Source organism: Drosophila miranda, chromosome 4 (assembly GCF_003369915.1).
Source record: "Drosophila miranda strain MSH22 chromosome 4, D.miranda_PacBio2.1, whole genome shotgun sequence".
Lineage (NCBI taxonomy): Eukaryota > Metazoa > Arthropoda > Insecta > Diptera > Drosophilidae > Drosophila > Drosophila miranda.
Window position 1 is genome coordinate 7770202 of NC_046677.1, and position 26120 is coordinate 7796321.

The window sequence follows — 26120 nt, forward strand, 5'->3', positions numbered from 1 at the left end:
CTTTCCGTATATATGTATGTAGCTATTTTACTCTCACCACCATTCGTCATTATCAGTAGGTCCTAGAGATGGGGGTTTTAAGGCACGATACGAACAGTTATAAAAACTTGTGTGAACTTACCAACTCCCATGGTATATTTTCTTTAGCACCTGTAGTATTTTGTTGAAGAACACAAGTTTTGTACCTGCAAGGCAGCCACGTGTCACGCACACACCTCTACGGAGACTCTTGAAATATTTTCAGATAGCTTTCGCGAGAAGCAGCGTTGAGGCAGCTTTACAGTTGCCCGTGGACGGCCGTGCCTTCAACAATAGTTTCGCTCTTGCTCCGCTTCTGTTCCCGTGAAAAGTAAAAACAACATGCAGCGCGTTTTGAAGACCGGCGGCGCCCTGTTGCGTTCGCAGAACAAGAACTTTGCCGCAGCTGTGGCCCACTACTCCGCCCTGCCTCAGCCCCAGACCACCCCGGAGGTGCTCTACACCGGGGTAAGTGCGCAAATGAATAATAATACGAAAAGTGAAAACGCGCTTATCACAAATAAGAGGAGAAAAAGACTGCAAAGAGCGTGCCAGCATGTTTTTGACTTGACCTTGAGCAAAAGCCGACCGCAGCTGATATCGCTCTGCATGTCGCTCTCTCTCTCTCTCTGAGTTAGTTCCCTTCTCATTTCTATTGCCCTATTAACGCAAAATCAGGTTTTAAAGTTTTCAAGTGTTGTTTTCTTTCCCTTTTTGGGCTACCAAAAAAAAAAGAGCAAATAAACAGGGGCTGGCTTCGACCCGCAAAAACATTCAGCTCACGTACACACCATGTATAATGCTTATCAGTGGCGTAAAATCTGCTTAAAAGTCCCAGCTGTAGGGGATTACGACAGGCAGGCGAGCCCAAGCGAAACGTAGGACCGGCAAAAAATAGACAAAGAAGAATCGAAAAGCAAAAACAGTCGCCGGCTGTAGTTGTTGTTGGGACTAGCTACAGCTGCTGCCTATGTATGTACATATGCTGCTTTTGCTTTTGTTCTTGTGCTCGCCGCAAAATGTAGGGTATTCAGGGGATATCCATATGGAAAAAAAAGTAAGAAGAACAATTAAACCTTTGAGAGCATAATTTTTTTCTTGCTTTGGATAATCCAACAAAATTTAACAAGCTGTGTTCTCAGAAGTCTTGATAAACTAAACCAGAATCTGATGACCTCATCATACATCTGCGACTGATTTTCTAGGGTATAAAAGCTGCGACGCATGCTGCCCCCCTGCTGGTGTTCTCTCTCTCCCCTTCATATGTGATTCTTGCTGCTGCGTTATTTTCCATTTCTTAGTTATGTCACATCGTCGCCAAATTCTTGCCAAATGTTCTCTCAATATCGCTCTCCTCCTCTTTCTCTCAGTAGCGCTCCATGTTTTGCGGTTTCTTTCCGCATTTACTGTTTGTATGCTTATGCCGCGATGGAAATTTGCATAAATTGTACGATTTTACAAGTTTGCTCATGTTTTTTGTGCCTTGCGCGGCAATTAGAGCCCAGCGTTCGTTAGATTTAATTGGAATCGGTGAGGGGGGAAAGGGTGGTTTGGTTTGTGTGCTCGTTCTGAACCAAACCAATGAGTATTCCCCTTCAGACATGGAAGGGGATTCGCAATAATTGTAACATATGGGAGTGCAAGCGCCATAAGCAGAGAGGGAACGACCATCTTTTTGAATATTGATTGGGAAATTATTATATTCGTTGAATATTAAGAAACAAATATACATACAACTGAATTTGAATTGGCCTTCGTAGATTTATGACCATTTTATTAGCAATAAAAATATAAACTTTTATTTGCTTTGATACGAAATGTCCGCAATTATTAATAGATTTTTAGACATATGCAAAGTAAACATTTTGAAGAACGAATTTCGATTTCCAATGCGAGATATCCTAAGGTATACCATCGAACAAACCCCTAAAATATTAGTATGTTTGCCATCAACAGTCTACCCGATACCTCAACCCACTTAATACTTTCTTATCGGTTGATTCACACTTGGTTTATGGGTATATTCCATGCCTTATCACCAAAAACAAGTCTCTTAAGACTGCCATGCCCCCAGCTTGCTATGAAAAGTCTATGCTTTGCAGATAACATGATTTTAAATTTAAACGAGGTGGAACGTTGTGAGTTGCTGCGGACACCGCAACTCTACAGTTATACCCGATACTAAGTCAGTATGGCTCTCTCCGGCAGACGCCGCTAATATTAAACGACACGACAAACAGTGCGTGCGAGAGAGACAGAAAATCAGTCTGAGCGTGACGTCGGTCGCTGCGTAGCCACTGCAAATTGATTTGTTCCTATTGGCTATAAAAATGATCTGATCTGATCCAGATTCAGCAATCTGATAGATATGGTCATTATCTATGATTCTGAGTTTTTAGTTTTCTCGAATGTGCAATATTGTGGATGCAACAGATTTTCGTCCTTTGTGGGGGCGGAAAAGGGTGGGGCGAAATTCTGAGATATACGTTTTATAGTGAGATCTAACAGAAGTGCGGATACCAAATTTGGTTACTCTAGCCTTAATAGTCTCTGAGATTTGTGGATGCCCCAGATTTTCGTCCTTTGCGTGGGCGGAAGGGGGTGTGGCGAAATTTGGACACGAAACGGTCAAGGTCCGATATCACAGGAGTGTGGATACCAAATTTGGTTGCTCTGGCTCTTATAGGTTCTGAGATCCTTGAACTCATATTTTGCAATTGGCAAAACCGACCATGAAACCTGTGTGTTAGAGAGAGACAGAGCGAGAAAGAATGAAATTGTTTTCTTGATTCTGGCTATAATAATTATACGATCTGGTTGAGATCTTACATTCTAAAACATATAGTCATCCTCTACGATTCTGTGTTTTTGGTTTTATCGTATCTTTAAAAATGTGGATGCCACAGATTTTCGTCCTTTTGAAGGCGAAGTTTTGAAATATTTTTGTAGCATCGACATATCACAGAAGTCTGGATACAAAACATCGTTGCTCTAGTTCTTATAGTCTTTGAGCACTAGGCGCTGAAGGGGACGGACAGACGGACAGACGGACGGACGGACAGACGGACAGACAGACATGGCTCAATCGACTCGGCTATTGATGCTGATCAAGAATATATATACTTTATGGGGTCGGAAACGATTCCTGTTGGACGTTACACACATCCGCTTTTACCACAAATCTAATATACCCCAATACTCATTTTGAGTATCGGGTATAAAAAGGGGCGGCAGCCCACCAAACCAGTTCGTTCGTCTAGACTATTCGCAGACATGCTTAGTTTTACACGTGTATGTTTTACCAAGCAGTCTCTACTTATGTGGCCTGACGGAAAGTTTTATATATTCGAACGCGTGAGGCTACAGATAGATTCGATTGTAAAAATTATAATAAAAGGTACTACATCTTAGAGAGATGGCGTGCTATGTGGGGCCTCATTTCATTTCAATTCTAATCAGTTAGCCGGTAAACGTTTCTGATTACAACAATAGTGGATGGAGGGGCATTATCTCTGTAGGTAGTCCACATGCTAACTGAACGATCAGATGATTATTCAATTGGGGGTAGCAGCAGTCCGGGGGCTTATCAAATTGAGGTGCGCCATTCATTGAAACTTTGTTATATGAACAGAAATGCAATAGTATTCCAGAATATGGACATGATATGACCATAAATAAATGTACGAGTACCTCTGTGTTCTAACCACTATCTCCTTTACAGCTGTTCATCAACAATGAGTGGCACAAGAGCAAATCAGGAAAAACATTTAAAACCATTAATCCGACCACAGAGGAGACCATCGCTGAAATCCAGGGTGGCGATAAGGAGGATATCGATATTGCAGTGAAGGCTGCCCGCTCGGCATTCAAGTGAGTATTGGAGTGGTGGTACATCGAATGGATAGATTGTAATTTATGAATATTTCTGATGCATCGCAGGCTGGGTTCCCCATGGCGCCGTATGGATGCTTCGGATCGCGGTCGCTTGCTCTACCGCTTGGCGGATTTAATGGAGAGGGATCAAGTCTACTTGGCTGTAAGTTCTTAGATTAATGCAATCACAGTTCAATGATAGTAATCGACCATTCTCTTTTGCCAGAGCTTGGAGACCCTGGACAATGGCAAACCCTACAGCATGTCCTACAATGTTGATCTCCCAACGGCCATCAAGAATCTGCGCTACTTTGCCGGCTGGGCCGACAAGAACCATGGCAAGACCCTCCCCATGGATGGTGATTTCTTCGCGTACACCCGCCACGAACCCGTGGGCGTTTGCGGTCAGATCATTCCCTGGAACTTCCCCATTCTGATGATGGCCTGGAAACTGGGACCCGCACTGGCTACCGGCAACACCATCGTCCTAAAGCCGGCCGAGCAGACCAGCCTAACGGCACTGTACATTGCTCAGCTGGTTAAGGAGGCCGGCTTCCCGGAGGGTGTGGTCAATGTGGTGCCTGGTTTCGGTGGAGCCGGCGCTGCCCTGGCCAATCACGCAGATGTCGACAAGGTGGCCTTCACCGGATCCACGGATGTGGGAAAGCTCATCCAACTGGCATCCGGCAACACGAACCTGAAGCGCGTGACCCTGGAGTTGGGCGGCAAGTCCCCCAACATTATCCTCTCTGACACGGACCTGGACTACGCCGTGGAGACGGCCCATTTCGGCCTCTTCTTCAACATGGGCCAGTGCTGCTGTGCCGGCTCTCGCACCTTTGTGGAGGATAAGATCTACGACGAGTTCGTGGAGCGCAGTGCAGAGCGCGCCAAGAAGAGGACCGTGGGCAATCCCTTCGATCTGAAAACCGAGCAGGGTCCCCAGGTCAACGAGGAGCAGATGGATAAGATCCTTGGCATGATCCAGCAGGGCAAGCAGCAGGGCGCCAAGCTGGTGGCCGGCGGTAGCCGTCCCGATGGCCTTCCCGGCTACTTTGTCCAGCCAACGGTGTTCGCCGATGTCCAGGACAACATGACCATTGCCCGCGAGGAGATATTCGGGCCCGTCCAGCAGATAATTCGCTTCAAGAAGCTCGACGAGGTCATCGAGCGTGCCAACAACTCGGAGTACGGCCTGGCCGCCGCTGTCTTCACCAAGGATCTGGACAAGGCCAACTACATTGTCGGTGGCCTGCGTGCCGGCACTGTCTGGGTGAACACCTACAATGCCCTGGCCGCCCAGGCTCCCTTCGGAGGATATAAGATGTCCGGCCATGGCCGTGAGAACGGGGAGTATGCGCTCTCCAACTACACGGAGGTCAAGAGCGTCATTGTGAAGGTTCCACAGAAGAACTCCTAAGAAGGGACTGTCCTGGACAGGGGTTTATTCCGTTTAGGTGCTCTAAATGTCGATGTCAACCTCTATGGTTAGCCTTAAGCTCACATTTACTCGATCTACATGTCTATATAGACACACAATATGATTCTATATAGATTGATTCGTAATCTTTGGCCAATTTCTGTGTTTTTTCCACTCGGTTAATTTCTGTTTAAGTGTAAATCTCTTTTGAAATACAATATTTTTGAAGAAAATCTTAAAGATTCTGCAAGAAAACTGCTTCTCGTTGTAGAAAGCACATTAGATATTAAAGTCTATCCACCTACGCTGCTTTTTCCATCCATATTCTTGCCCCATAATTTCCATGTTCACATTCTCTGTAATCTAGTCGGTTTTTATGTGTGATCCCATGTACGAGGATGTATTCCGATAGCTTCTTGGCATGGTTTATGGCACACTTTGAACCGAATGTCATTATTTTGCTTATCCGCCAAACAACAGCCAGGAAGTGCAAACAAAAGCCACACTGAGAGAAATATTGATTGCTTTTGCATACAGAAGTACTCGTGCAAACAAGTGAGCAACAGACAGGATAGGGAAGGAAAAGCAGAGTAAAACTAGCAGAGAAATAAGCTTAAATTTATTTGCATTTATTGGCATTTTCCTCCGTTTTGTTTTAGTCATACGTGTATGTTTATATGTATGGGTGCTTGGGGGATTTTCTAGGAGACAGCAGCACCAGGGACATCCTGGGTCTGATCCTACAGAGAGAGAAAGAGAGAGAGAGAGAGATAGATAGAGCGTTGTGTCCATTAGATTGGACAGCAGCTGAGCGTGTCAAGTGCTTTGCGGTTGCTTTTGCTTTGCTTTTGGCTGCTGGGTAAAAGTTTTCCTTTTATTTTCCACTTTGTTTTACGAAATTGAATAAGCGCATTTGTATGCAATTTATTTAAAATTTGTATTTCAATTTTTACAATGCCAGCAAATTGCTTTTACACCCCCCACCCCACACCGACCCTAACTCCGAGCCATCAGGAAATGCATTACGAAACGCAGAGGTCACAGAGTGCAGAGAGAGTCGGTGGCTTGATTTATTTATGGGTTAGAGGAGAAGTCCTGCAAAAGTTTGCATATTTAAGTGACAACCGGTGTATGGCTCTCTTTATATAAGAGAGGAAACACACGCCCACTCTTAATTAATTGTGTATGATTTATGAATGCATTCATGAATTTTTTGAACAATTTTTCCCATTCAAAATTCTTGGTAATTCTTTTTAAACGGTTTCCACGGACACACTCATTTTTTATGCCATTTGAATATATTTCACACTTAATTCGATTTTTGCTACCGTGCTCCCCCCGCGAAACGAAGTGGAAAAATTTCTATAAGCTCCACACGGCGTATACGCAATTATTGTATTCCAACTTCTGAATTCTCTTTTCTTCGTTTTTTTTTGGGAGCTGGTATAAAGTTATTTTAAATTGATTTTCGGTTGGTATCCAGCCAGAATTTCATACATATTCAAATATGGAAAAACTAGCAAAGCAAAAAGCACACAAAAAAACTGGGGAAAATGCCAGAGAGTGAAACGAAGAGAAAAACTGTTAAAATTGCAAATGATCCATGGGGCAATTTTAATACCCCCGAAAATGGCAGGTGGCCAAGAATGGTGTATGTGTGTGAAAGTGGGTTAAGGGATGAACAGTAACAGGACAGGACAGGACAGGAGTAGGAGTGGATAAAGGATAGGGAATGGGAATGATGATTGCCAAAAAGCGCAGCCGTGCGCATTGAAGCGCGTGCACAGGTGCGCTCGAGCGTTGTAGTTTTTAGTTCAGGCTCGAGTGCGGGCCATAATTGAAAATCATTTCCCAGAGCGACAGAAAGTGAGAGAGAGATTCTGCCATCCTTTGGTTTAATTATCCTGACGCCGAGGACCGCAAAAAAACTATAATTCAGAATTTGCACTTCATTCGAAAAGGCAGCAGCCAAAAGGCGTCCGTCCCAATTTGCCACAACATTCTCCTTACCCCCACCACACGGCGCTTGGGCTCGGGCACGGCAGACCAAGTGCCCGGCAATTCGACTTTATCGCAGTGTGCACACTCGATTACATTGTTATGAGAGGCAGAATGGAATGGCAAGGAATGGAGATGGTGATGGGAGGCCTGAAGAGGCAGTGCCAAATGGCTAGAAAAGTAACGAAACGAAACCCATTGGGACACGGACAAGGACCAACCCATCAGCTAGAACGGCGGGAGTCCCATGCCAACACTTTGATCATTAGCCGGAAAATGGCCATGGACACGGCGCAGATAAGCCAAAAGGACAAATAAAGAAAAAAGACCAGAGAAAATATAAAAAAAAAATCTGTAAAAAAGCAACGAGAGAGCACAAAATATTAGAAAAAAGAAATCACTAAAAATCTAAAAACGGAAAAAGCGCATGGAAAAAAGGACCTAGTGTAAACAAAAGGCTTATGGGACAGAGAGAGGAGGGTACAGGAAATAAAGGATAAGGGGAGGGGCCTGTCAGGGATTAGCAGTGTAAAGGCAGATCAAGACATTTTCCTAGTCATCCCCTAGGAAAAGTAAAAGCAGCTTAAATTCCACCCCAAAACCTACAATCCCCAAAAGTAGGCAACGCAAAATTTCAACTTTTCAAGTTCATGCGTTTAAAAACGCGCCAAACCGTATGAAAAACGCACCAAAACCGCTAAGTATCCTAAAGTGAAAAATTGAATTCAGATAAACGCACACACAGCTACACACATACAGATGCACACAATTGCAGCGCACTTAACCCAATAAACTGCCTATAAAAGGCGGCTGTTGGATGTGTCAGCACTAAGCGAGGAATCCCCTACCCTTACAGCCGCCTCGCCACCCCTTTCATTCCACCGACAGCCAGAGCGCTCTCGCCTTTCGCTTTTCCGCTTTCCCTATTACCTAAGCTAAGCAGGTTAAATGCTTTTACAGACACATTGCCATTTTATGGCTGTAATGCGATTTAGGCACAGTGGAATGGAAGATCTACAAAATGGGAGGAAAATGTGGAAAATATTAAAAGACTAGAGCAAGGAACTTATGGCTCGAGGTAGGGGGAACAGCTCGATAGTTCCTTCGATAATTATCTATAAAGAAAGGTACTTTACATCGATTTATGGAAAATTGCATTCAATTTTATGTCTTAATATCTGAGCGAAATGGGGGATGTCTTCTCTTCCGGAACCTCCTCCTCAGAATTTCTTCAATTTTTAAGGACACACATCCTGCGGTTTTCCTCCACCGCAAAAGATGCTATCGATTTTCACGCCACATCCACACTAATCGCATGAAAATGCAGCAAACTGCTGTTGCAGTCAATAAGGTAGAAAAATGTGGTAGTGCCGCAGAGGCATGCAGCAACATGCAACAACAATGGCAGCGGCAATGGTGCAATAGCAGCAACAGGGATAACGATGACGGCTTTTGATGCCACTTCAAATGGAAACGTTGCGAGGAGGCATCATCCTCAGGCGGCGGCTCACATTCAGTTTCAGGCCCGTCGTCGCCGTCTGCCTTTTGTTGTATGGCATTTCTAGCTCTGCCGTGCCCCTCCTGCCCCACGGCCTCTGCCTCCGGTTACACATGTCGCAAAATGCAAGAGGAAGGCAGGCAGTGGGGCAGCAGCCCGTTCCCAGTGTGTGTGTTGTTCCCCCCGCGTTTTTGTGTGCCGCGCGAGAGTCCGGAAATGTGCATAAAGTGGAAGTGTATTGCGCATTGGCGTGAGAAAAGCCATTGATGGGTGCCCCTGCCCCTCCCCCGCTGCTGATGCTGCTGCTGCTGCTGGCGGGCATTGCCGGAGGCGCCACAAAAACCGAACGCAGACTACGAGCAGGCACTGCATCATCGCCCATCAACATCGCCATAGTCGTGGCTCTTGGCTATTAACTTGCTCAAATATTTGCTTAGGCAGCCGCGCTGCTGCTGCTGCGGCTGCTGCTGCACTAGACGCTAAAAACAGCAAACAAAGCCAACACAAAGCAAACAGTCAGACCACGGAGCCCGACACACAAAAAAAAGAGGCCAAAATGAGCGATAGCATGGAGCATAGAGCGGCGAAAGATGTCGTCCTTTGGCAGGCAGGATGCTAGAAACATGTACAAGTATAGCTGCTTAAAAGCAACAGCAGTCCTTGTCGTTGCATCCCATAAAAAGCGAATGGCTAAAAAGGTTTGGGCCTGGGGAGTGAAACATTAAAGCCAAAGTCATCCAATCATTCAGAGCCCAGGGATCTACGAGTATTTGACATTACATTACATGGCAAGAAAAGGAGATCTTATTTGCTGAGATTTCTCAGTGGTTCGATGGGTTTGATAAATGATTGTTTCTTGTTCTCTAAACTTGTTAAAAAAACAAAAATGTTCATCCTGGAATCAGGTATTTTCCGAAGCTTTCGAAGCAAAAATAGATCATTCTTTAACCTTAAATTTCTTGCCCCCAAATCCCGTTGAAACACTCCATTTCCCCCTAACTCTTTGCTCTCCCAAAAGTCAAACGAAACCCCATAAAAGCCACCTTCAAAGCCGTCTTTTTCAGCCGAAACAAATTGAGCCATAACTCCTGATTCCCGGAAAAGGGCCTAGGATGAAACAACATGGAAATATAGCTGAGGACTTTGGTATGCAGGTCTGCCAGGGGAGGAGTCCCTCCCCCTGGGAGTCCTTCGTGGGGCAAGATGTAAGAACCCTTTTTAATTAACTCGCACAAACGCGCGAACAAAACGCGTTCGCGAGTCCCAAAGTAACAACAGAAAACTGGCTTTGAAGGGAACGGGCCAGCAAAAAGAAAAGCTTGGCATGGCCCCTTCCTGTCCAGATATCCTGTCTACCCCGTTATACATTTGTTCTGGCTTTAACCCACTGGCATCTTCCAGCGTCAGACATCCATGAGTTTGTTGTTTATTCGCCTCCTCCCTTCAGCTTTACAAATTGTATTTCAACGGTTTCGCGCTTCATTAAAATTGCTGTTAAAATAACACACGCAACGAATGTTCAACGAATGGAGAGGAGACAAGAGCAGCTGAAGCCGAGGCAGTGGAGTGTGATGGGAGGTGAAAGGGAAACCCTTGCACAAGGACGCATAGAAATAGCTAGAGATATTTTCATACATCAACACTGCAAAAGAATCCGCCTGCTTAGCTGGTACTTATGAGAAGCCCATAGAAAGGGGCTGTAAAAATACTGAAAAATATACTAACGACACAAAAAATACTACAAAATAGACTCAGGGTGGGAGAACCTTTCTTAAGCACCGTTTTTTTCTCAGTGTATGTTTGTGTGGCAGCCTGACATGGCTTTACAATATGATTTTGTGGTTCTGTTCATTTTTTTCGTGGGCCTGGGCCTGGGCTTGTTTCTGTGCCGCAGCTTGTTGTGTTGTGCTCTCTGTTTCAAGTTAAAAATTGCGCCACGCATATAAACACAACATTCAACGTGCACCGACACGCACTTACAGGACCTGTGCCTGCGAAAAAAGTATTCGGAGAGAAGGTTAATTTAACCCTAGAATGGGAATGGGCGTTCAGAGTTCCAGAAGAGTTTTTCGGTCTCGGCCTCTGCGGAGTTTAGGTGCTGTTTTGCTGGCAGTTTGAAGAGTTTACTCAACAGAAATTCATACACTGCTTGTGCAGAACTTTTTCGGATAGTTAAAAGTTAAAAGTATATTTGTGTTTCAATTAAGAGGTTAAGTTTGTGTTCACGCAAAGAAAAAAAATGGAGAACTTTGTAATTGAATCAAGTATTTGTGTGGCTTATTTCTCATTTGTGGGACTTTTGGGTTTATTAAAAAGGAAGTTCATGGAAGAAATTGAATGTTGGGACTATTCTATTTAGTTATAGTCGGGGAAAGGAAATTAATCTCTTACATTAAATGTGTTTTGTGGCATCTCTTTTATCTATCAAAACCCTTTAAAGAATCCCCATCAAAAGTTGTTAATTTTCTATTTACATAAATTAAATAGAAAATTTTCACAAAAAAGCGAAATGTTTGATCATCATCCTCATTATCTCTCTTCATATCGAAACATTAGATCTTCCTAACCTTTTGTCGCTGGTGTGACAAGAAAAAGTGTCACCCGAATCTCACACCTCGACACCCAAAAGGGTTAAAAAGTGGGCCAATTTTTTGTGGGCTGTTCCCCAGATCTCGTTTCATTTTCACTGCTTATTTATTTTATGGCCCTTTTTTCTGCTGAAGTTGGCTAAAAAAATGAGAGCGCCAGTCAAAAAGAAGAACCAGAAAATGTTTTCCAATTTCGGGGCACAGACCACAGACGCATCCATCCGCCCTGCCCACCCTTTGGAGGATGAACGCCTGACTGAGTGACAACAACGGATGGGGCACGATGGATGGCGGGGCCACAGATGATTGGTCGGAAATGCGGGGGGTAAATAGGCAGCGGGAAATTTCGGGTCCAGCCTCCGAGTATATTAAAAGCCAAAAAGTTAATGAAGCGTTAGGCGGAGGGGCATGTGGCATGGCATGGCATGGGGCACAGAAGCCACAATAAACATAAAACAGCAAAAGAGCAGGAAATTTATTTATTACTTTGCTATTTCCGACCGGCCAGCTCTCCCCTCTCTCTGTTCTCTATAGAGTCTCCATTTTCATTGTTTTTCTTTTTAGCCGCAGAGAAAAAAGGAAAAATTCGAGTTGCTACTTCAAGCTTTCATCGCCTGGATGCCAGGACACGCGCACAGCTGTTGATTTTAAATTGTTGTATATTGTACTTCTTGTTGGCTGTGGTTTTGTCAGGTTCTTTGCCACACTCTGCCCCTCCCGGTGGGTGCTCCTGCTTTGTGTCTGTTGGTTGTATTTTTGTGTGGTCCTCCTTTGAGGCATTGTCTTGGGCACTTGCTTCTAAGCGGCCTGCTTGAGGACGTGCAACTGGCACCTACATTTTTATTTTGCATGTGGTTTCACTTTTACTTTCATTTTTGGCGCAGAATGCTTGTCAGGATTCAGTCTTTCTCTGGGTTCAGGGGGCACTGGAAAGGATTTTCAATTGGTAATAAAACTAAATTTAATTGTAGTTAACATTAGACAGAAAACAGGGATTAAATCTGAACAAAAGGTTCCACAAATATTAGTTTAGTGCCATCCCCTCGAAGATGAAATTGAGCGGAAGGCCGCAGCATCCATGTCATCCCTTTCTCTAATGGTTGATGCTGGTTTTATTTATTGACTGTTAAACTTTTCATTAGCCATTTCGTTTAATTCCCTCGCACACACAATGCCACCAGATTGAAGGGTGCCTGCAACAAAAGAGTCTGGATGCCAGCGGAAATACGCAACATCAACCTCAACAGCCAACACAAACACACAAACGCAAGCAAACAACCAGCGGCAGGCACTAAGGATAATGTATCTGTGTGTGCCGCAGTGGGAACTTTATTGCCTCTGCTTCCAGTGTGTGTGTGTGTGTGTGTGTATCTCAAAGATACAATCAGCGCGCAATTGTCTGCGTTGATGAGCTGCAGCCCCCCAGCCCCACCAAATACCCAAAATTCATTTCTGAAAAGAAACCAGAGATCTTTTATGACAAAAAATGCCGCGTAATCAGAAATGATAAGCATCGCATCGAAAGAGAGAGCTTTCCCCCCTCAAAGATGGCCTGTGTCTTTGGAATAAATATTTATTATTTCCATTATGATTGAAGCAACATGAAAAGGCAGCTGATGATTGGTAATTTTTTACTAAATTTCAGGACATGACTATACGAAGAGGCATCTTTGGAGGAAGTCTTTCACAGAAAACCTTTTAGGCTTCTAAAGAATTATTCTTCATGATTTAACTCCCATCTGATTATGCTGATTCGATTGATATTAACCAGGCTTCAAATAAGGCAAAGCAAACCTCATTATATCCTCCACATATATTGCTATATTGTCAACCAATAATTCAGCTACAATTATCCTTCCCTATTGCAATTGAGGCAATCAAATTGGTAATCAAGACAGACAGAAATGAAAACCAATTAGCCAATGGAAACCAATCTCCGCCTCCCAAGAACAAATACATCCTTGAGTATCCTCAAACTATCAGTTAACTCCTCCTTTAACCCAAAAAATAAATCTAAAGCATTGTTTAAACCACAAGAAAAGCATCAAAGGTATGCCGAAAACACAACTCAAGTCAAGTTCTCTGGGAAACAGATCCAACAGATTCGCATTTCAATTGTTTTCCTTAAGAGCCTGATTCCAGGAGCAAACCCTCCCACCCCCACCCGCCACCCGCTTCCTTCTAGAGCCACAAGTATTTTAAACACAGTTCTGCCACAGTGTTCTCTCCTGTTAAAGGCGACACGAGGTTTTTTAGGGAGAAAAATAGCAAACAACTTACAGAAGAATATACTTACAACAGAATGAGAATGTATACTATTTACACACACATGCAGTTCTCTGTTAAACAATGCAAGTGTGTGGGTGTGTGCTAAAAACGTCGGCAAGCAGACAGCAGGCTGCCAGTCAGGCACCAGCGGCAGCAGAAGGAGGAGAAAGGAAGTCGGGGAGCCCGCATAAGTATGCTATGGAAAAGTGTATGCTAGTCCGAGTCCGTCCTAGAAGGAGACGCACACACACACCGCCATTGCAGAGGGCTTAAACAAGCATTCGAGTAGTGTGACATATTACAACACTCACATCCACAGACGTACCGCACCGCACCACTCCCCTCAGCCACCACCCACCACCACCCATTGCAGTCCACAAAACTGTAAACGAAACTGAAACCGAAGCGAAGCTTTCATCCATTTAGACGGCAAATGTCGGCTTTGCACTAAATGTACGAGAATGTATTTTGTGTACAACTAAAGGCATTTTGATACCCCTCCCTGTAGAAGTGGAGGGTGTATTCGTGCGAAAGGTTTGTATGCCACAGGCAAGGGATTCTAGATTGGCTAATATTTTCTGAAGCCGTTTTACGATTTGGCATAACCTAAAGCATCCATCATTTGAAAGATATGAAGATCTACTTTAGTAGAAATATAAATATGTATATATCGATACTATATATAATTCGAATGCTTATTACAGGAAAGAAAGAAGAAAGTCCACCACAAATGCAAGTCCTTGTATTGGACTCTTCCTTTTTCTAGTCCCCAGGTAATAGGTATTCCCTTAGTCGTTAGTGCCCAGCCTACCGCTAATACATATATGTATTCCCCCGTCGAACCCTTCGCTTTCAAGTGATCCTTTGTATGGTATAATATTTTATTTTTCCCCACAGAAATGTGTCAATTTAATGGCCTTGCGTTTTAGGGGAGGCACAAATGCATTTTCCTACACATTTTTATAGGTTTTCCTCCTCGTTTTTTTTTTTTTTGTTCTGTTTGTGTGGTCAGTGTTGCGGTTCCGTTTGAGAGATGCATCTTTTTTTTCCTGTCTGTGTAGCAATTGCATTGTTAATTTTCCAAAAGTGCGGTTAACCGAGAGCCCAAAATATGTTGGCAGCAATAAAATTAACCCGCTTTGTGTCGGTCAGAGTGGTTCGGTTCGCAACAAAAAACAAAAAAAAAGAAAGAAAAACACTTGAAATTTATGCTTGTTTAATTGAAAATGTGAATTCGAAAAACAGGCATTTATTTCGTGGAAATCCGTACCTTCTGTACCCCGAAAACTGAAGGAAAAAACAGAGAGGATTTACTCTTAATCGTATCTCTCACATTCCCGCCCTCCTCTGCCCATTAACGGAATCATAAATTATTAACTAGACACGGGAAAACAGGGAAAAAGCTGCAGCTGGATAAATGCTCTCAGCCAGAAAAGTGCGTTCAAGCAGCAGACAAGGACTCCAAGTCCCTCACATGATAATGATGATGATGATGATGACGATTACGATGGGGCTTACAAATGAAAGTCAGAAGAAGAAAAGTTATTTACATGAAATTACATACTGAAATTCCAGTATGGGGCACAAACAAGAGTCAACATTTCCTGTTGCTATTTTTGTGTGTGGATTTTTCTTTTGTTTTTTTTTTCAGGCACAGAGATAACAGGTTCTCTGTATTGTGTATCCATTGTTTCTGCCCAAATAATGACGGAAACACATTCGAACTATCCTTCGGACAGCCAATATCCTGTCCAGAAAGGAAAACACTATTCATGGCCCAAATGGGAGCATGTGTAGGTGCCTGTGTGTTGGTGGGGCATGAGGCGTGTCCATGGCTAAGCAAATATTGTTATTGTGAATATATTAAATCAACAAAATGTGCGACGTGATTTGGCCACGTCCGGAGTGTAAATAGAAACAAGGAAAATAGTTTTCCTTCTGCATTTCCCCAGTGGAAAAGTTCTTTAAATATCCTTTAAGTTTCAGAGGAAAATTCATGGCAAAGCGAAAAAATTTCGGGAAAATAATCGCACACAAAAATGTACAAGGACTTTTGTGGATTTTATTAGAAAACTTGTATTTTCCGAGATATTAATATTCTTTTTGTGATAAAATATTGATATTTTCTGTTTGAATATTCGTGGAAAATAATCAATTTTCTTTGCAATTTCATTAATTAAAGCCGTTGGCATCGAGTTTTAAGTACATTTTATATCATAAATATTTAAAATACACTTTTTTTATATTTCAATTAAATTTGGGAGCAATTTGAATTTTTTTGCCACTTTTCTAATTGAAGTACTTTTTGCTCATTTATTATGAGCATATAGTTTTGATTTTTTGGACTCTAAAAAATAATTTTTTGTGAATTTTTGTGGCCATTTTACTAATTGAATATTTGGTTGGCTTTCATTAGAAGTTGTTTATTAAATAAATTGTTTTTTTCTTTTTATTATAGATTATTTTAGATACAATTTTCCATGTTTGTTTCTATGGAATTTGTATTCTTTTTTGGTTCAATTAAAGATCAATGGAAAAGATATCAAAAATTTCCAAATACGAAAAAAATACATTTAATGGGGAGTTTTTCTATCTCTCTATTAATCTGCCACAATTTGTTGAAATTTTCTATAATATTCTAATTGAAACACTTACCTTATGCCGCCCACATTGAGTATAATCCGATTTTCGCCATCCATGTTGCATGCAACAGTTGTGGCTGCAGCAGCCGCATGCCCAAAGTAATTCTTTGAGGCCTTGCTTTAATTTTTACCGAAAAATATATGCACTCTCACAGACACACACACCGCATACACACGCGCACACACAAACACACACAAAAAGACAGCAAGAAACACTCGCGTTCCACGGGGCGTATGAGCAATCTGCGGCAGGCAGCCTCCCGTGCAGTGCTTTTTAATTAGACTTCGGGAACAGGTTGCAGCCTCTCTGCCACACTGCCACTGGCACTTCCACTGCCACTTCCCCTTCCTTCGTTGCTTCGTTGCAGCGTTGCTTCGTTCCTTCAGTCGGTGGCAAGTTCCTTCTTCAGTTGCAGTTTGGCGGCTTTTGAGGTTTGGTTTTAGCTTTGCCTAGTCCTTCGTCCTCGTACGGCCCTGAGCGCCACCTTTGGCCTTTCACTGCTGCAAATAGAGAGGGAACAAAAATGGTTTCCAAGGACTTTAGCATCAGGCAGAAATTCGGTTAATATCCAAGAATATCCTACAAGAGATACACGGCTACGAAACACATTATTCATGCAAATACTTGGAGGAGGGAGCCATAATCCCCAGGATGCCCCGAAAGTGCACACAGGACTCGCTCGCCCTCTCGTTCGCTGCTGGAAAACTATTTTCCTTTGACAAACGCAAATTTAATTAGATATTTTTTTGTGTGTATGTTGAGAAAGGAATTCCTGAAGAGCCGGGAGGAAAATTCAACAGTGGAGCTGTGGGGAAATAGCTTCGGAATTTGTGCAAATTCTAAAGCAGAATCTGGCCTCACTTTAAGGGACATATATCCTCGTGGTTCTCATCTGTCACACCATTTCCCACCTCTATGAAGCTGTCAGCAACAGTTTGAGGTCTCCAACAATCAAATTCAATCAAAGTGTGCACACACCTCCCATCCCCTTACACCTCTATACCGCCTACCAGGTCGGTTCGTAGCCAGAAATACCATTTCTCATGACAAATTGTGTTCCAGCATGCTGATACGATTGACAGCTGTCATTGACCTAAGTGAAAGTCGAAATTGAAGGAGTCTAATTGGAGGGATTTTCGCCAGAAATGTGGCAAAGATGAAGTAAAACCTCATCTTAAATGCTTCCAAATGCCTATTAAATGTATCTCATGTATTCCTCTCCCATTGCGACACAATTTATTAGCTTAATTTATCATTTAAAAGGAGCCCTTGGATCCTTAAATTTAATGACAAAAACCCCAAAGGAAAACTCTCTGATGGGACGCGGGAAATGCAAAGCGCGACTCATCGTTACGCTTTGTTACAAATCAGAATGTGGGCCGGAGCCACAGTAGAGTGTATCCTGAATGCTGAGTGAAATCCTGACAGAAATTACGCATACGCCACATAAGCCCAGCCCCGCCAGCAATGAAGGCAATGAATTTCGAGAAAATACAAATACAATACAAAAAGAATGAACGGGAAACAGAAAATGGCGAAAAGTAAAAGAGAAAAGTGAAAAGTAAAAGTTAAGCCCCTAAGAAAAACCAAGGGAAATTTTGGTGTCTCATCATTGCGGCAATTTTATGGTCACAATTTTTGGGCCAAAAGATACTTGCAGCGCGGTCTCTCTCGTTCTCTCGTTTTTTTTTTTTTCTGTGTGTTACATTCAGTTTTGCTGCTGTTCAGCTGGGTATGCAAATTTTTTACTTGGCCGCACTTAAGCGAAGGTGGCGGGCGGCAGAAGGCAGAAGTCCGTGTGGACGGCAGCCAGGGCAGGGCAGGGTAGGGCCATGTGTTCCCTGTCAAAATGACAAAATGTTGGTTAAGTGCAGAAAAGTCAGAGAGAAGCAGAGAGGGGCAGAGAGACAGCGACAAGACCACTCCACTGATCAACCAAGTGACTGACTATATAAAAAGGACACTCGACACGGAAGCGAGGACAGCGCAAAACGGCGTCTCCACGGGACTCGGAGTGAGCATCAGAGTCAGTGGAAGAGGCACTGTGGCACAGTGGCAGGAGTCAACCAGCTGAGGCAGCATCAAGTGCGTCATCAATCTCTGCGGCGTTTAGAAAGACTTTCGTTTCCCATTCATTAAGTGGCTGCCGCCTCTGATGCCTGCCTGGCTTCTCCACCATTCGGATTGGCAGAAGCCGAGGGGTAGCCTTTCTTCTCCTCCTCCTCCTCCTCCTTCTCATCGTTGAGTGCTTTCGGTTCGCGCTTTGTCTTTGGGGCTTTGTTGGCCTCCACTTCACCTCCACTCGAACTGCTGCTGCTGCAGCACCACTGCCTCATTGCCTCACTGCCTGTTGGTGGCCCCTTCTGGTCTCTGCTTCCAATCCTGCCACATGGCCTGGAGGACCCAAATCGACTCGATGACTCCCCTCAAATCAATCAGTTGTACAACAAGGATGCTGCTCCTCCTTGCCGCTGATTCCAGTGCCAGTCGCATGTGCAAATTTGTGAAATCTGAATAATAATACTATTTTCCCCCAATTTTGTATTCCGCCTGCAGGAAAATGCACAGAACAGAGAGATATTTTTCGTTGTTTTCGAAGGTTCAACTGAAGGTTAAACTAACAGCAGGCACAAAGTTTTCCTTTTGAAATGTTATCTGTCTGTTTCAGGCACTGAAATGGCACAAATGGCCCAGAAAAATTCCCAGGTATTTGGCATTTTAATTGCATTAACATAATGTCACGTCCGTCACTCCTATGCCACATTAAATCCACTGATTAAACCCACAAAAGATAGCGCTGATTCCCATCTAAATCGGTATCTGATGCTGAATGCTGGCTGTGTGTTGTTTGTGTCCGAAACAGAAAATGCAGAAAGGGAAGGGAAAACTTTGGAACAGCAAAACAAACAAAACTATGGGAAAACTAAATAGGAGAAAACTTTTGGGGTCAAACCAAAGGTGTTTCCCTTTGCTGCTGCTGCAACCATAAATCGAGTCGAGTTAGAGATGCAAACGGGGAGGGACCCCCTCACGAAAATCAATGGCCAAGAAGGGCGCACTGGACTCCTCCTCCGGCGAGAGTCGGGTTCTCCAGAGACAAGGTCAGTCCACAGTCCATTGTCCAGTGTCCACTGTCCAAAGCGGAAACAGACAGAGCACAAAGACAGGAAAAACTACAGTAAAAAATATCAAAACTGATTGCAAGCCAAGGCTGGCTGATGGCTGATGTTGTAAATGAGCCAGGCAACTATTTCTGACTTTTGTTTGCTTTCAGGCAAAATGCAGGAGGCCAAATGACAAACAATGTTGCAAGCAACACAGAAAGATTCCATCTCTATGCCAGTGTCTGTTTTCTCTAAAAATACATTATTTATCAGTGGCGAAAAAAAAAGTTATACTGGCAAAAGTTTTCCGAAAGAGAGTCCGATTCGATGGTATCCATGGTAAGGGAAGCCAAGGGATGATATCCTTGATAAAGAAGCATACAAATATATCTTAGAAATATGGAATATGAAGTACCATTCCTTCAAGGAGGTTAATTCCAGAGCAACTCCGATGGGAACCATAAATACAACCCCTACCAAGAAAATTCCAGTGAATCTGTTAACCAGAACACGTCGAATGCATCAGAAAACCAACCAACACAGGACCACAGCACAGGTCCCTATTCTCAGCCCTGTTCATGGCAATAAAATAAAGCCTCAATAATCCAGGATGAGGCGTGAAGGGGAGGGGCCGAGCCGAGGAGCAGAGAAAAAGAGCATTGGGCCATGATAATAGCAAGAAATCCATAATTCGTTTGTCTGACCAACTCCACTGTATCCTTTGGGGTCCCCACCTCCCCAGCACACACACAGAATAATCGCAAAAACATTGGCCAAGGCAAAAGGCGAGACTCAGCAAATGGGGCGACTCTAAGTAGAGGGAAAACCGAAGGCAAAGCCAGGCAAAAGCATGAGAAATCGAATTATGAATACGCCAAGACAAGGACACAGCAAAAGACTGTGCTGCGAGGGGGGGGGGGGGGGGGGGGGGGGGGGGGTTCGCTATAAGAAACCATTGGCCTGTACCGAATGGGATTATCCAGAGCGGGCGTCCGTTGCTCCTACCAAAAAATATGATTACTATTTGGCAGCAGCTTCAGCTTTATGGCTTCCACCATATATCCTGTGTGTTGGGGCGTGGCGGTACCTCCCTCCCATATCAGGGCATTAAATAATAGACCATAAGAAATTGAATTGTAATTTATGCCATTTATTATTTCGCCGACAATGAAATATGTTTGATAGATGCATAAATAATTAGGCAACGGAACGAGAAGGAGAATTTCCGCAGAAAAAGTATACTATGCAAATGATTATTCAAAGAAATTTTTATTCATTTAAAGGAGAGACAAAAAGAGAAAGTATTTTTGGAGTTAAATTTTAACCCAAAGCATACCAAAAATCATAGCAAAACATATCCTGGAATAAATGAATAATATCCCTTGAGAAACAAAATTCTCTCTCCATTTTCCCAAAATATTTCAATTGTAGAGACAGAGAGATAGAGAGAGAGAGCCATGGTACTTTCCGCGAGTATTTCACAATAAAAGTGCAGTTAAATTTTAACTAGGATAAACATATTTTCTTTAAAGCAAAACATATCCTGGAATAAATGAAAAGCACAATTACTTAAATATCCCTTGAGGAAAAGCATCCTCTCCCTCTTCAAACATAAATCATTGCTTTTGCTTTTTCTTAACATATATTTTTCATCATCGCATCACTCAACTTTCATTCGGGAAAATATCTCATGTTCCTTTTTTCCGAGATGTGTTTTCATGTAACTTTTTTTGGGGGCGAAAGGAAAAAGAGTACATTAACAGGATGGCCCTGAAACCAGCAGCCAACTGCAGACTCTCTATACAAACATACACATATACCTACTTTATATACTACGTCTTTTATAAATGTTTAAATGTTTGAGTGTGTGCTTATAACTTGTTTTAGTGCTTACTTTTGTTGGAGCAAAACTCTTTGCACGCATTGTAGATAGTTTCTCTTTTTGAATGCTCTTTCAGATGGTTTTATGATACTGTTTGCAAACCAAAGGCACTATAAATTATATGTTCCTGATAAACCAGTAAGGCTATTCCAACCAAACAGAAGAGCCTGTAGGTTGATAAACAAATCAAAAATCTCCCATAGTAGCAATCTACCAGCAAAGGGTATCAGCCGCTTCGATTCGAAGACCATGTTTCACATTTGACATGAACAAATATTTGAACTATGCAGGCAGGGTGAGGGGCGGCAGAGGGAGGGCACAATTTGGCATTGGCATTGGCTCTGCCAGTCTGGAAAACTATTTTCTTTCATTTTTTCGATTCATAATGGAACACGGGATTACACATAAATATCATGAGATTTCAATATGCAAAATATATAGTCGTGTTTGTTTTTGTTGTTTTATACAGATATACAAACATATTTCATTTCATTTCATTTCATTTTGTTGCAATTCTGCTTCGGAAATCGCAATTACGGCTTCGGCAGTCAAAAAGCTTGCTTAGTCCATCCGCCCGGCCGTCTGCAGTCCGCCTGTCTGTCCGCCCCTCTGTTGCTCCAGGCCTTTAATTAAAAGCAAACATGTTTGGCCCCAAAGTTAAGGCACACACATACTCGTACCACCGCCATTTTATTTGCCATAAAGTAAATGTTTTACAAACTTAAATTAAATTTTTCGGGGGCAGAATCTAAGCCTGGAAAACCGCCCAAAAACCTGTTCTGGATCGGATCCACGTGTGTTTGCTTTAGGTGGTAGGATTTTTGGTGGTTAAATCAGATTGTTTTGCTGTCGAATCTCCCGTATTTGATTATGTTAAACTGTTTGCATACACTGAGAGAAAACCAAGAAGAATTCCACAAAAAGAAAAGGCATTTCTAAATACAATTCCAAATATGTATTTTCCCTCTAATTTCTTATGTTTTTCTTTTGGCTTAAATTCTGATTTTTATATACCTATGTTTTTCCCAGTGTATGCCTGCATTCGGTGCCTTTCGTTTTGGTTTTAATTTGAATTTGTATGCAAAACTCATTTTATGGGTTATCCAAACAAATCTTGAATAAAACACTGGGCCGTGCCCCACAGAAGTTTGTAGCCTCCTCAGAATCAATGTTTGAGCAGAAATCTTTTGTGCTTAAAATTTCATTTTTAAGCACCTGTAAAAGTGCAATTTAATTAAACAAATTATAAATTTTATCTACCAACTAATGTTCCCATAAATATAGGATATTTTATTGGGAAATATGAATGAATTTCTAAAGCAAACGCCAGAGGCAACAAAACCCCCATTTTTTAAACATTCCTCAGCGAAAACTATCTCTGCCTTGATTGCCGCTTGTCGTGTGCTATCAATTCATATCGCATTTCCTACTACTATGCATCTGTGAAGTTTCTCACTGTCTATCCGAAACCCACATCATCATAAATTCTTATCAAGGCGCCCAGCTCATGTGGGGAATGGCAATCAAGCGACAAAGGCATCGATGAGATCATGGGAGCCACAAAGCGAAAACGAACTACTTACATCTAAGAATGTGCACTCCTTTTCAGAAAATTCACTTGCTTATGCGGTGACGTCAATGAGGGGGGAGGGGGGGGCTGGGGGCAACCTTAATTAAATTTTCAAAGTATTTTTCATGCACTTAATTGTGTCAGCGGGGAAAATGCAGCCAGCAAGGACATTTCTGCCATTAAGCGCAGCTTCCGCCAGGAGTACTGGAGTGCCGTATCCGTACTCCTCCTCGGTAGGCGCCCCGGAAAGTAGGCTATGCGAGTCAGTAGGTCACAGGACATGAAAGCAGCTGTCGTCAATGACATGGCAACCCCACAGCCCCGCAGCCCCGCAGCCCCACCGCCTGTCCACCACCCCACCCCCTACAGGCATTCAAACGACACATTTTTCTATTCCCTGGCATTTTTTCTTGGAATTTCATTGCGAACTCGAATGGTTTTGGGCTCATTTCGTTAACCATTTTCCTTGGCATTTTCCATAACCTGTTGGCATGGAAGATGACGACCCGAGGGCACTAGGGCACCAGGACCCTACCTGTCATCATTCCCCTGGTGGATGCAACTTTTCCGTAGCCCATTTTTATCAATAAGAAAAAGCTTGAAACTTTTCAGCGGCTTTCGTTGGCGACAAGCGGAAAATTAATGAGAAGGAGCTTATAGGCTTGGGGCCACTCCTGAAAGAGATTTTCTCTATGGAAATTAAGGGAGCAACTAATTTGAAAATAATTATTAGAAAGTGTCAAAGAAAAACTTGAATCAAAGCAAAAAAAAGTTTAAGAATTCGATAGGAAACTATAAACTTAATTTCCCCACAAACTCGAGCATTTTCCAATGGGTTTTCATTAATTTTCCGAATACTTTTTGGACAATTTTGCCATTAAAAAAAAAAAATGTAATAACCGTAATGGAAATTCGGGAAAAAGTTAATGTTAATGGATAAATTAAGTGACATTCGGAGCGAGTGTTGCGTTGCGGACAAAAATCTTAATGGAATTTGTCAATAATCATTACCGCAAAATGTCAGACGGCAAGCTTTTAATAATTTCGTGTGTGATTTCCCATGAAAAGTGTATGAAAAAGAACGAAAATTGTGGGTTATAAAGGATGGTCTGAAGTCGTGGGATTAGCTATAGAAAACTTCCCATTTTTCCGCGCAATGTTCCTGCTGTCAACGACCCCATTTCTCCAGACTTTCTGCATACGACAATAGCTATAATTAGAATTTTATTTGCTTGCAGGTCATTTTCCAATTTGGGCATCAATTATTTATATTGCGTATACGCCCCATTTGCCTTTGAGAAGCACTGGGGTGCAGCAGAAAAAACAGAAACAAAGCCAGAGACGGGGCAGGGGAAGGGGACGGGGACCCATGGCAAACAGCAATTCGATAAAGGAAAATTACAGTGCCAGGCCAGTGACGACAATGACAATTGCAAAATTATAAAGCAGGCAAAGAGCCATTAAAAGCACATCCCCATACCCTGAACTCAAAAGGATCCCCTGTCCCGACGACGACGACGGCGACGACGACGACGTGCAATAATCTCAACAATTGTAGTTTATGACTTAATTTCTGTTTGGGTAAATGTTTTATGGCACTCACTGCCTCTCTGTTTGTCTGTCTGTTGTCTCGCTTCTCATTTGATGGAGCCTTAATTACATTTCGCTTTTCCTGCTCATTTAAGTGTCTGTGGATGTAGATGTGGATGTGTCTGGCTCTATAAATGCAACCTTCTGTTTAAGTATTAGTCCTGGTTATAGTCCTGGTTATTGCTCCGTGGGCCGTGGCTCATAACTCAATTACGGAAAGATTTTCATGGCTCTTCTCTCGCATAAAGAACGAAGAAAAAACTTTGATAAATGTGGAGAAAGTTAACTGGCATTTCTCTTTTACAGCTCTTTTTGTTGATGTTTATTGTGTGTCGTCCACATATAGTATACTCGTAAAATGCCACCAGATCTGGACAGTGAAACAAAAAAGTTTCGGCCAAATGTATCCGTGGGCATAGGGCCAATCTGAAAGGACCATAAATTAAACCTTTTCCAACAAAGAGAAACAAGAGACACCACACGCAAGAGACAGAGAGAGAGAAGGATAGAGATATATGTCTATAGCAAAAATCTATATTTAAATGCATTTTCTATATATGAGTCATGGCATAATTTTCAATTCCCATTCAATGTGGATATTCACGTATCTTGAGAATATTTTAGACCTACATCTTCCCCATTAAATCTGTCAAAAGCAGCTAATTTCGTGTAAGCCCTAGACTATCCCAATCTTGTCTGTTTGCCTTTTGTGCATATGTTATCTTCTCTATGGAGATCTGGGGACAGCACAAAGGGGTACCTATATTTTGGCTGATTTATTTTATGGCTCCCTGAGGACGGAAACCGAAAGCCGAACCAAAGGGCCAACACGAGTTTTGGGCCGCATTAAAGTTGGGAAACAAAGGCGTGGAGCGGACCGTAAAAACAGCAACAGAAGAAACAGCAAATAAAACTAGACAAGTTACCTCCGAAAAAGGAGTGCTGGAGTCCCAGAGTCCTATAGTTGGGGGGATGCGGGCTTTAATCCTTTCGGTAAACTTTCGGCCAAAACAGAAGTGGCGGCAGCATCAGGAGTAGCAGATTTGTAACTTTCTTTATCGTATTTTTTGTGTTGGGTGGGGGAGGGGGGGGGAGGGGGCGTGGATATACAACACACTTAAACACTTGGCAGGAGGAGCAACCAACCTGCTAGTCCGCCGCAGGACACTGTCTCGCACTTTTACACACCGCACAACACAGACACGGACACGGACACGTAGACGTAGACTAGGGGCCTCTTTCAGATGGCATACTCGTATTAGCACATTCTCAACTTTCCCTGCCGCCAGTCCGTCATTCAGATTCCGATGGTTCCGTTGCTTCGATGGTTCTCCTAAACAGAGGTCCGAAGTTGTGGCAGGTTCTTGACGCACGCACGTCTACAAGCGAACTGAAAGCTGAACGCATCGCGCAGCCTGCCAAAAGGACATGCCACCGCCGATACATGTGCCTCGGGGACACACAGCTGTCCGGGCTCCTTCTCGGCGTCGGCCATCGCCTCGGTCCTCGTGGAGCCATCGCTTCGGCTGGTTATGGGAGGAAGGATGGATGCTGCTGCTGCTGCTGCTTCTGCCGGATGAAGTTCCCGAGAGAGCAAGAGAGAGTAAAGCTTCCTCTCTCTCTTTGGAATCTGTGTGGGAGTGTATGTGTGTGTCCGCATGTGTGGTG

General features: G+C 43.0%; 2 protein-coding genes across 6 annotated transcripts in view; one reads left to right on the plus strand and one right to left on the minus strand.

The window, feature by feature from the left end:
* The window catches only part of LOC108163577 (potassium voltage-gated channel protein Shaw), a 46506-nt gene extending 20679 nt beyond the window's left edge, over positions 1 to 25827 (minus strand). For 4 of the 5 annotated variants that reach the window (XM_033393165.1, XM_033393167.1, XM_017298947.2 and 1 more), the window contains exons 1-2: positions 25379 to 25827; positions 16319 to 16806 (exon numbers count right to left, since the gene is read on the minus strand). In XM_033393165.1, coding sequence (XP_033249056.1) covers positions 16319 to 16362 — 44 coding nt within the window. In that variant the 5' untranslated portion in view covers positions 16363 to 16806; positions 25379 to 25827. The remainder of the gene's footprint in view (positions 1 to 16318; positions 16807 to 25378) is intronic. The other variant, XM_033393166.1, reaches the window with a different exon arrangement.
* Positions 268 to 5544, plus strand: LOC108163578 (aldehyde dehydrogenase, mitochondrial-like). Its single transcript, XM_017298948.2, has 4 exons — positions 268 to 486; positions 3740 to 3888; positions 3958 to 4054; positions 4118 to 5544. Exons 1-4 carry the CDS (start codon positions 361 to 363, stop codon positions 5309 to 5311), a joined length of 1566 nt encoding a protein of 521 aa, XP_017154437.1. The 5' UTR covers positions 268 to 360; the 3' UTR covers positions 5312 to 5544.
* Positions 25828 to 26120: the final 293 nt, after the last annotated feature.